Genomic DNA, 12,231 nt, shown 5'->3' with positions numbered 1-12,231 from the left:
ATAAAGATATGTACAACATCAAAAAAAGTAATAGTAATAAATAAAAGGAAAAACAAGCAATAAAAACAGGTGTGCAAAAATGGCAGTGGATAATATATACAACATATGTATGACATAAATAGTATGTGCAGAGGGTTGTGCAGTTGTGTGTTCACCTTTCACACAGAGATGAGCTGTTGTACAGTGTTATGCTGAAAGGTAAGAATGATTTCCTAAAACGTTCTTTATGGCAGCGGAGCTGAATGAGTCTGTTGGAAAATGAGCTCTGCTGTGGTTGTAGTGTATATTCTCATTGTAGCTCATTATATTTAGGTCTATTCAGGCACTCTGCACGAACCTGGCCTCAGAACCAGTCATGTGCAAGGATCTGCTCGAGGGTTGGTCTTCTTTCGGCGTCTGGTTCCAGACACCCCCTTATCAGACTGCGGCAGGCTGTGTGCCGTAATGAACTTGGTTTAAAACAGAAAATTGGTTTAAAACCTAAAACTACTCTTCATGTTCATATTTTCTGTCAGTTAGTCATTTCTTCAATAAGAGCCATTTTGCTGTGGACATTTTCCAGCTTTGCATACAGGTCTGAACGTACAGCGTCTGTATTTTCTCACCTTCAGACAGACCATCGGTTAAGTGCAGATTACCAACATCAATCTTGCTGTCCACATCGTAGTTAACTATCCATTCAGGTGGGAAGAAAATTGGAGCTGTTGAACGAAAGACAGAGAAAGAGTATTGTCGGCAAGATCATGATAATTATCCGCCACTGAATTTCCATCAAATCTATTCATCCCTGAGATGGGCTTACCTCCATACTGCATGTAAGCTGCGTCCTTAAAGGTCCAATAGTCAGTTTTTTTTTACCAATAATACAAATATGCTGGAAAATGATGTAGAAAAAATGGTTTAAGCTGTGACCCCAGGAGTATTGCGTAGATGGGAAAACTCTGTTATGATTATGTTTACTTGGCTATCCTGTCAGTCATTTTATAGACATTCCCTGACACCCCGTCACTCCGCCCCCTGCGAACATGCTAATACCACAGCTTAGCACTTATAAGAGTTTAATATAAAGAAAAAGACAGCGACTGCACTTGTGACCATTCTCATACGTCAATCATTATGAGTTGGATTTCATGTGTTTCTAGTGTTATATGGTGTGCTTGAAAGTGATGCTATGACAGTCCATGCTAATGCTAACTCTAGTTAGCATGCTAACCCTGCCTGAACCACTGCTTTGTGTTCATGGGTGGGGAAAAGGCGGGACAGGTTCAAAGAGTAAGAAAAAAATCATTCAAATTTTCTTCAGCTCCACCTATTTAACTGATACCTGATCTTAATTAATTTTAAGAAATCTTACCTAGTGCACCTTTATGGAGAAAAGAAGAGCCGACATCGATCAGCTTCACTTCCAGAGTGTTCAGGAGAATGTTGTCTTCTTTAATGTCTCGGATGACCACACACACCGCGGTCATGGCAGTAACATGCAGCCTGAGCGACTTACTGCATGGCGGTTTGAGGTTGAGATTGAGGTTAGAAGCGCTGTTGTGTAGATGTCTAGAGTATTGTAGAGGTCAGCGAGGGGATCAGGCCGCTCCAGGATCAAGATGAAGTCTATGGGCGTCTCGATCCATTCCAGCAGATCTATCACATATGGACGGCGAGGCGCTTGTACACGAGCTCCATTAGCACCACCTCTAGAGGGAGACTACTAATGACTAAGTGTCATCTAAAAACAGAGTGGATATGGTTAGTATTCAACAAAATCATAACAGCCATTCAATGATGTTTTGAATAAAACTGTAATAAATTAGATAGATAAATGCTTTACCGATAAAATAAGAATAAAATAAGGAATAATTTTTAATTATAAATAAAGAAAAAATAAAAGTTTTACTACCCCCATCTCTTTGACCACTCTGTATGTATTAGTTTTGTGGAAGGATAAATGCTGAAGGCCAGAACATGATTTCATCAAATCTGCACTTTGTTTTAGTTGAACCCTTTTTTATTTATCGAATAAAATGGCTGATTATGACATGTATTGTTATACACTTGCAATTTATCTATGTTTATCAAGTTTATCTTTACTTTCACACTTTATAAATTTTGCTCAAGAAGTTTTGGTTTTCAATCTAAAGTCCTAAAGTAAAGTAAGTTCACTTACAAGCTTGATAAATTGTGCTGCTCCCTTTAACACATATCTAATGGCCACCAGCCAAACAGAAATAGATCATTAGCTACATTGCTATCATCTAATTTTCTCCATACGGATTTCATGTGTAGCTAGCTGACAAGCTAATCGACTTCCGCTTATACAAACCCGCATATAAAAGTAGGACTTGATTTAATACCCAGAAATGAATTTAGAAAACATAATTTCCATTTCGTATATATTCCATTTCGCTTTATTGTTTCTTCATTTCTACAAGACTATGACTATACACAGCTAAAAATGCTAAGCCACTGGATTGAGGAACCAAATTTGCTGCTATTCTCTCAAGTGAGGCCTAACCTAATAAACTGCGCCACCTAATGGATTTATTCCAAAACTGCAATAGTTTTGTAGGACCTCAGAGTGAATCAGGCAGGGATGCTTTAATCAATAAGCAGAATTCCATGAGAGGCCCCGAATCCACACTCCAGGACCATCTGGGCCATAACATCTGAGATCCTGTCAAGCTGGCACCAGCAAGTCTGAGCTAGTTGGAGGCAAGCCTTGTCCTAAAGATAACTTCTGATTGGTTGGAACCCCAAGCGGGCTGGGTTAGCCAGAAAGAATAAAACCTCATTAATCATTAGGCTGGCGATGCTGGCAGAAGGTCTTGTTCATCCTTTTTGTCTGGCCATCCAGTCCTTATCTTCATTTTCTTTTCTTTAAGTTTTTGTCTCAGTTTCTTTACTCAGGTAGCTTTTATTTAACACAAAGTCTTTTCGGTTAGATCTACCCTAAGATCTTATTCTGAAACTAGCTTTTGGCCGTGATCAACTTCTTCAGATCTCCGATCCCAATTCATCTAGACCTCCTGACCACTGACGGCACCTCAACACTCTCCTCCCACCAAACTAAGGCAACGCAAGTATGATACCTCCCAACTCTCTTTAAGCTGGTGCAGTAAAAGTTAAGTGCTTTATAAAACAATTCAAGATAATACATGGGTTGAAATTAATGTAGTGATGGTTCGCTCAGGTCATGGTCTAACTGAATTCTATACATTGCCAAAAATCTAGCATTCTGTCATTCTTATACTACAAAACTCATTCCTTCTATGTCATTCCTTTATATGTGTATGCATGTGTGTGTGTGTGTGTGTGTGTGTATGTGTTAGATTAGTTTCTACTGTATGTGGTAGTTTAGAATCGTATAATAAAGTCTTGTCTGTATTCAAAGTGAAGTTTTTCTGTGATTGTTCTCTGAAAATAAACTACATGTACACGTATGTGTCGTGCCTACCTGCATAGTCCATTATTTTCCCTCCTAATACGGGACAAAGTGGCAATGACGTAATTATAACTCAGCATGTGCTGTGCAGATGTGGAAAAAAATAAAGGCTTATCAGCAAAATTGCTGGAGAAGCAGCAAAGCTAATCCGGAGCTGGTGGCTAGTGGATGTCTTGGCTAAAAGGTGGAGGAAAGACAACAATTTCAGATAAGTGATTTAATCGGTTGTTAAACTACAGAATAATGGAAGATTATGGCAGCAGTCTTTGGTAACATGGGTGCTTTTGATGAGAGTTTCGAGCAGTGGAGTTCATACACAGAACTATTCGAGTATGTTGTAGCAGCTTATGCAACAGAGCAAGATAAAGTGGTACCCCCTGTTTTAAGTGTGATGGGTCCGAAGACATCCACTCTGCTGCAAAACCTGGTTCAGCCAGAGAAACCTGGAGAGAAAACATGTAATCAAATAGTGGACACTCTCCAAGCACATTTCTCACCAAAGGTCTTGGTAATTGCGGAGAGATTTCGGTTTCACCGACGCAATCAACTAGAAGGGGAAACGGATGATGTTTGTGGCAGTCCTCAAAAAGCCAAACACTGCGAGTTTAATGATGCGCTGAATGATACACTCAGGGATAGTTTAGTGTGTGGTCTTTGCTGTGAGGCCATACAGAAAAGGCTGTTAACAGAGAGCAACCTGACATTGCAAAGAGCAATTGAGCTGAGTGTCTCCATGGAACTGGCTGCTAAAGAAGCTCAACAACTGAGCTCAAACAGTAAAGTGGGTAAGATTGAGACTGAAAAACAAACCCCAACAAAGGGCCACCTTTCCGTTGCGGTAAGACTGGACATTCACCAAGCGCATGCTGGTGCATATAAATATAGATATAGAGTGCTGCAGCTGTAAACAAAAACAAGGACACATATAATGTGCATGGAGAAATTTAAAAAATCAAGGAAAAAAACACACCAGAAAACAATGCTCAGAAGGAAGCAAAAGAAAAGGAAAACAGGGAGTTTACTGACACTTCTGAAGATGAATTTCCTTTGCGTGTGCTGACTGATGCAGGGGGCACCAAGGCTTATAGGGTCACTGTGGTGCTGGAAAGACAGCCGGTGAAGATGGAGATGGACATTGATGCAGCTGTGTCGCTGGTGTTGAAAATAGTATACAGCAAAATCCTGGGACATCTGTCACTCAAACCGTCAAAAGTAATTCTTAAACCATATACGGGGAATCAGTGGCCATGAAAGGACTGACTCAGGTAACAGTTGAACCGAATGGACAAACCAAAAGACTGCCATTGTACGTGGTAATGGCTGTCTACCCCTTCTGCTGGGACCTTCCTGGCTGGAGCAACTTAAGGTGGACTGGCAGGCCATACGCATGATGACACCTAAAAAGCTGGTCCTAGAAGAAAGTTCTTAAACTTGAGTTAGGCAGCATGAAGAAAATCAAAGTGAAATAGAGCTTTAAGCCAGGAAGTCAACGAAAGTTCTTAATGGCTCGTCCCTTGCCAAATGCACTCAACCCCAAGGTAGAGGCAAACTGAACTGAACTTGTGAAGGCTTGTGTGCTGGAACCAGTCATTGTTAATAATTGGGCAACGCCCATCGTTCCAATTCTAAAGAAAGATGGAGGCATAATGATCTGTGGAGACTTTAAAGTTACTGTGAACCTAGTGCTGTCGCTAGGTTCTGGAGTACCCAGAGAAACCATGGCATTGCTTTCATGTAGAGGTCCAGTGGAGGACAGAATGCTGTTAATTGCTGAAATGTACAGTTCTTTGGTTTGCGTTAAATTGCTCAACAATGATTTAAACAACAGATTTCATATATGTGTGAAGTATATTTTGCACATAATATCATGCTTACTTACATGCTTACTTCTTTTATCATGTTCACATATTTCCGCATATCATCAGTGAGTGCTGTACAATTTCACTGACACTAAAAGGAGTCTCGTCCCGGCAAAGCGGCAAAGTTGGAACATGGTGTGGGTCACACGCTATATAACACCACTCCAAACACACTGTGAACTGACATTAGCGAAATGGATGTTAAACCATCATGCATTCACTGCTCCATGTGATACGACTTGATATGAAGTAATTTAAAAAAGACTACTGGATGTATTTTACTAGTTCTCTAAGTTTGGAGTGTAGTGATGAGTGTCACTGTGAATATGAGTAAAATATTATGTATAATAACAGCAACAACAATTATTATTATTATTATTATTATTATTATTTAATAAAACGCAGAGTTCATGCTTAAAATTTTTATTGATTGTTTTGAAAGAAGAAAAGTTCAGTCATTTTTACACTGCTCCTGCTCCTTTACCCCAGTTATGAGTAAAGCATGGAGTGTTTTTCACTTTACCTCATCATTGGCACATGAGAACTCGTTCTCCAGGTGTTTGCCCAAGGCCATCCTGCTTGTTCTTCTGTTGTTCCTGGTTCTGGCGCTCTTGCTCTGAATCCAAACCGGCCCCCAGCTGTGCCATCTCCTGTCGTCCCTCACATTTTTTCAGGGAAGCCTGGAGCTCGGTGATGTTCTGGAGCTGCTTTCCTCTTCTCCATGTCCAGCTTGATCTTCTCTTTTTCATGCTCCTGTTCCTCTTGCACTGAAGTGTCAATCTGTTCAGCTGTGCAGCTTTTTTCAGTAGCTCTGAGGCTCCTATCCTCTTTTTTCTCCCCTGCTCTGCAATCTTCTGTTGTTCCTCACAGATTTTCAGGGAACCCTTGAGCTTGGAGAAGTTCTGCAGGAGTGTATTGTTCCTCTCCTTAATGTCCTGTTGGCCTTCTCTCTTTCCTGCTCATGTTTATTGTGCTCAGAAGCCAAAGTGGCCTCCAGCTATGCAACTTTTTTCTCCAGTTGCTTTCAGTCTCTCATCAAGTTCTCTGTCTAGCTCCTGGTGCTTTCTCTCAGAAGCTAAGATTCAGCTCTGCCACCTTCTTCACCAACAGACACACGGTTTTTGTGATGTGTTTTTTGAGATGTGTCCAGATCCCTTTACTTTGTTTTGAAAAACTCATCAGGTTTGTCTTTATGGTGTTTGAGTGCTTGAGTGTTTTGTCTCTAAATGCCTTTTGAATTTCGATGGTTTCATGCTTTCCAGAGTCAGTAACTCACCGCACAAAACACACTGTGGGTCTTACACAAACCATGCTTGTCTTCTGTGCACGTGAAGCCATATTTTATGTAATCCAGGTCTTATTTTCGTTTACCTTGCATAGTGTTTTTCCATTCTTTTTGAGGAAGAGGGAATTTCACTCCGTTTATACGTTAACTCCAATTGTTTACAGAAGAATTGGACAGAATTTGATTGGATGCACAACACGACATGACCAAATGTTTTAATTTGGCTATAACAACTGCTACAAGGGGCGTTCCTTTTTTATTTTATTATTATTTACTATAATTTGCTTCATTGTTTCCTGTTTTGTTACGCTTCATCATTTGCTTTTTTCTACATTCTTTCTTACCAGCAATCTGCAACCCATCAGTTGAGAAACACTGTTTTAGAGTATCCAAGCTAATGTGACCTTCAAATACAAGTTCTTTTATTATTATTATTATTATTATTATTATTATTATTATTGTTGTTGTTATATCTAACACTTTAATAAAAGAAACAAAAACACACACACAATGTTCATTCTTGAGATTTTTATTGATCTTTTATTTTATTGATTTTGAAAGAAGAAAAGTCCAGTCATTTTCACACTGCTCCTGCTCCTTTATCTCAGTTGAGGTAAAGCATGGAGTTTTTTTTTGTTTTATTTTTTTTTTCATTTTTTTTCCTTTACTTTTTTATTTATTTATTTATTTACATTTTTTTACTTTACTTTTTTAAAATTATTTTGTTTACTTTTTTATTTATTTTGTTTACTTTTTATTTACTTTTTTTTATTTTTTTGTTATTTATTTATTTGTTTGTTTTATTTATTTTGTTTACTTTACTTTTTTTTACTTTACTTTTTTTTCATTTTTTTTACTTTACTTTTTTTATTTTTTTGTTTACTTTACTTTTTTTTACTTTACTTTTTTTTCTTTTTTTTTACTTTACTTTTTTTTACTTTTTTGTTTACTTTACTTTTTTTTACTTTTTTGTTTACTTTACTTTTTTTTACTTTTTTGTTTACTTTTTTTTACTTTTTTGTTTACTTTACTTTTTTTTACTTTACTTTTTTTTTTTTACTTTACTTTTTTTTATTTATTTTGTTTACTTTATTTATTTATTTATTTACATTTTTTACTTTACTTTATTTATTTTGTTTACTTTTTTATTTATTTTGTGTACTTTTTTTACTTTACTTTTTTTATTTTTTTACTTTGTTGTTTACTTTTTTATTCATTTATTTATTTTATTTTTTTACTTTACTTTTTTTTTACTTTGCTTTTTTGCTTTACTTTTTTTTTTTACTTTTTTGTTTACTTTACTTTTTTTACTTTTTTTTCTTTTTTTTTTACTTTACTTTTTTTTATTTATTTTGTTTACTTTTTTTACTTTACTTTTTTCATTTTTTTACTTTTTTGTTTACTTTACTTTTTTTTTTTTTACTTTACTTTACCTTTTTTTTACTTTACTTTTTTTTTTTTTTTTTTAACTTTATCTCATCATTGGCACGTGAGCACTCGTTCTCCAGGCGTTTGTCCAAGCACTGCCTGCTGTTCTTCTTGCAGGCATCGTGCTTGGACTTCTATTGTTCCTGGTTCCGGTGCTCTCGCTCTGCACATTTTTTCAATTGCTCTCAGTCTCTCCAATTGCTCCGTTTTGCTCTTCAGCTCTGCCTTCTCCTGTTTTTCTTCACCAAGTTCCAGGAAAACCTTGAGCTTGGTGATTTTCTCCAGGAGAGTGGTGTTCATCTTTTCATTGTCCAGCTTGAGCTTGTTTTTTTCCTGCTCATGGTCCTCTCGCTCAGAAGCCAAACTGCTCTCCAGCTGAGCAAGATGTTTCTCCATTCGCTCTCGGTTTCTCCTCCAGCTCTCTCTCTCCTGCTCTGCAGTCTTCTCCCATTCCTCACAGAGTTTCAGGGAAGCCTGGAGCTCGGTGATGTTCTGGAGATGTGTACTGTTCCTGTCCTCTATGTCCAGTTTGGCCTTCTTTCTTTCCTGCTTCCATTTTTTTCGTTCAGAAGCCAAATTGGCCTCCAGCTGTGCAACATGTTTCTCCAGATGCTCTCGGTGTCTCAGCAATCTCTCTCTCTCCAGCTCTGCAGTCTTCTCCCGTTCCTCACAGAGTTTCAGGGAAGCCTGGAGCTCGGTGATGTTCTGGAGGTATGCAGTTTTCCTCTCCTCCATGTAGAGCTTGGCCTTCTCTCTTTCCTGGTCTCGTTTTTGTCGCTCAAAAGCCAAAGTGGCCTCCAGCTCTGCAACGTTTTTCTCCAGATGCTCTCGTTTTCTCATCCAGCTCCCTCTCTCTAGCTCTGCAGTCTTCTCACGTTCCTCACAGAGATTCAGGGAAGCCTGGAGCTTGGTGATGTTCTGCAGGTATGCAGTGTTCCTCTCCTCCATGTATAATTTGGCCTTCTCTCTTTCCTGCTCCCATTTTTGTTGCTCAAAAATCAAGGTTCCCTCCAGCTGTGCAACATGGTTCTCCAGATGCACTTGGTGTCTCATCAAGTTCTCTCTCTCCAGCTCTGCAGCCTTCTCCCGTTCCTCACAGAGTTTCAGGGAAGCCTGGAGCTCTGTGATGTTCTGGAGGTAAGCAGTGTTCCTCTCCTCCATGTCCTGCTTGGCCTTCTGTCTTCCCTGCTCCCGTGTTTGTCGCTCAAAAGCCAAAGTGGCCTCCAGCTGTGCAAAGGTTTTATCAAGTCGCTCTACGTTTCTCATCAAGCGCTCTCTCTTCAGCTCTGCAGTCTTCTCCTGTTCCTCACAGAGTTTCTGGGAAGCCAGGAGTTGTGCAGGGTTCCTCTTGTCTATTTCTAGCTTGGCCTTCTTTCTTTCCTGCTCCGATGTTTTTTGCTCAGAAGCCAAAGTGGCCTCCAGCTCAGCAACACGTTTCTCCAGTCGCTCTCGGTCTTTCATGAAGCTGTCTCTCTCCAGCTCTGCAGTCTTCTCCCGCTCCTCACTGAGTTTCAGGGAAGCCTGGAGCTCGGTGATGTTCTGGAGATGTGCAGTGTTCCTCTCCTTGGCCTTCTCTCTTTCTTCTTCCTGTTTTTTTCGCTCAGAAGATAAAGCGGCCTCCAGCTGTGCAACGTGGTTCACCAGATGCTCTTGTTCTCTTATCAAGCTCTCTATCTCCATCTCTGCAGTCTTCTCCCATTTCTCACTGAGTTTCAGGGAAGCCTGGAGCTCGCTGATGTTCTGCTGGTGTCTGGCGTTCCTCTCCTCCATGTCCTTCTTGACCTTCTCTCTTTCTTCTTCCTGTTTTTTTTGCTCAGAAGCCAAAGTGGCCTCCAGCTGTGCGACACGTTTCTCCAGTTGCTCTCTGTCTTTTGTCAAGTTCTCTCTCTCCTGCTCTGCAGTCTTCTCCCGTTCCTCACCGAGTTTCAGGGAAGCCTGGAGCTCGCTGATGTTCTGCTGGTGTCTGGCGTCCCTCTCCTCCATGTCCTGCTCCCGTTGCTTTTGCTCAGAAGCTACAATGGCATTCAGCTCTGCCACCTTCTTCACCAACAGGTGTCTCTCTTCCACTAGCTTTTTCTGCATCACCTTAGATTCCTCCATCTCTCTTGCTACTTTCTCCAACTCCTCCTTCATGGCCTCCTCTTTAGGATCCTCCTTAGGTTTTGTCGGCGTCCGACGTCTAAATCGTTCTCTAATCCTTCTAAACATCTTCAGAGTTGTGTTTCTCTTTCCTCACTCGGCAAAATCACAAATCAGAAATAGTGACAGTGGAACCGCTTTCTGCCTCCTTTTATACAACATACAGGTCAGATTGTGACGTCACATTGGGGCGCCCCCCCACACACACCCACCACAGTTATCCCGATTGTGACGTCACAGCCCTCGCTCTCTCTCGCTGTTTTGCGCGCTCTCTGTCTGCGCATGCGCAGAGCGTGGAGGGAACGCGCAGAGAGCTTTTTTGGCTTTTTGCAAACTTTTCTTACTTTTCTCCACTTTTCTATCTCTTTCTTTCCTGAGAGAAGAGCGAAATCCCAGTGATAAATAAGATAATAGGTGTAAAATGTGTAGAAAGCGAGTGATTGTGTAGCTCCACTCCGCTCGGCCTGAGCTGGATGACGTCATCGCCGAGCGCAGCTGTAATGCTAACGATGCTAACAGCGGAAACAGTGCGGTGGCGCTGAGTTTAACGCTCACACTGAGACTGGCTCTGAGCTGCAGCACAGGACTCGAGCACAAGAAAAGCCAAGCTGAGAAACTTGGCAAAGAGAAAACTGTGTTAGAGAAGAAAACACGCACAAACAGCTCGATGCAAACAGCCGAGAAAATGGCAGCATTAAAGCCCTTCATACTGTTGCTAGGCAACAGCCTTGACCCCCAACACACCTGCGCCATTAACGTCTTTTACTGTTTAGCGTATTATTTATATTATTTATCATTTATTAGCCCTATTAATGAATTATTTAGTATTTTTAATCTGTAGTATAGTTTTAAAGTTATTTGACCAGTTATTTGACTGTTTTATTTTATAATTTCGATAATGTAATTTATGATGCTTCATTTTGCAGAATATTTTATGTAAAACTCTGTATGATACTGATTTAACCTTATTATTATTATTATCATTATTATTATTATTATTATTATTATTAAATAATTATGCAATAATTTATTTAAGACCACAAATCAGAATCATAAACAATATATTGTACATAAGAATGATATTAAAACATTTGTTTGTTTTTTGTTTGTTTGTTTTTTGGCTTGAAAGCAACTTTTGAACTTTTTTCTGTCAGTTTGAAAGGTTTAATTTATTCTGTGTAAACAATAAATGAATTATATTTGAAATTTAATTTGCGTCTTTGTGATTTTTCTTGTCTTATGCAGCTTCAAAACCAGAAGCCGGTGCTGTGAAAATTTCATGTGTGAGGAACTTCTTTATTATAAAGATTCATTTTTATTCTACAAAAACTGTCCAGATCTAACTGATGCTGTGAGAAGGTTATTAATATCAACAGATCAGTGTTTTTTACTCCACCATTTCTCTGCTTTTGCACTAAGAGGCTTTATAAAATAAAGTGAATGTAATGGAGGTGTGAGCAGAGTGAAGTCTCTGCACTAACAGCAGGTGTGTTTTACTGAAGAGCACAATCTGACTTTATACTGCTGTGTTTGTCCTTATAGTACATAAAGCAACAATACAGAACAAAATCAGCACTTATTTAGCCTAAACTAGATAATTAGGTAATAACATCCTCACAATATAAAGATAAATATTTAAATCACATATCTAATGACCAAACTACTTTCATACACCTTTTTTTAAATCAAGTAGTATTTGTAATGACTTTCTTGTGTGACTGTATAATGCTACATGTTAAGAGGTTAAGTTCAACTTTATTGTCATTGTCAGAGTACAAGTACAGAGACAACGAGATGCAGTCAGCATCCAACCAGTAGTGCAAATAGCAAATAAGTGAAGTTCATGGTGCAGTAAGTTAAGATAACAGTGTACAGGTAAAGGTGAACAGTATGATGCATACCAGTAATGCAAATAGCAGTTAAGTTCAAGTTCAAGAAATCAGTAAGAATGATGGTGCAGTAAGTTGAAATAAACAGTATACAGGTAGAGGTAAACAGTAAGATGCATGCAGTATGATGCAGTAGATGCATACAGTGGATAAAATGCAGATGTGCAAATAGCAATAATGTGCAAATAACCATCT

The 12,231-nt window shown here is 39.1% G+C and overlaps 1 protein-coding gene across 1 annotated transcript; it reads right to left on the bottom strand.

The window, feature by feature from the left end:
• Positions 1-1,161: 1,161 nt before the first annotated feature.
• Positions 1,162-10,216, bottom strand: LOC128318438 (trichohyalin-like). The gene is made up of 5 exons (XM_053234629.1): positions 8,078-10,216; positions 5,841-6,197; positions 4,263-4,337; positions 3,811-3,879; positions 1,162-1,562 (listed from the first exon to the last, which is right to left on the bottom strand). Exons 1-5 carry the CDS (start codon positions 10,214-10,216, stop codon positions 1,341-1,343), a joined length of 2,862 nt encoding a protein of 953 aa, XP_053090604.1. The 3' UTR covers positions 1,162-1,340.
• Between the last annotated feature and the right edge of the window lie 2,015 nt (positions 10,217-12,231).

The sequence above is a fragment of the Pangasianodon hypophthalmus genome, chromosome 1 (genome assembly GCF_027358585.1).
Source record: "Pangasianodon hypophthalmus isolate fPanHyp1 chromosome 1, fPanHyp1.pri, whole genome shotgun sequence".
In the NCBI taxonomy this organism is placed as follows: domain Eukaryota; kingdom Metazoa; phylum Chordata; class Actinopteri; order Siluriformes; family Pangasiidae; genus Pangasianodon; species Pangasianodon hypophthalmus.
This window is presented reverse-complemented; position numbering and strand designations above follow the sequence as displayed.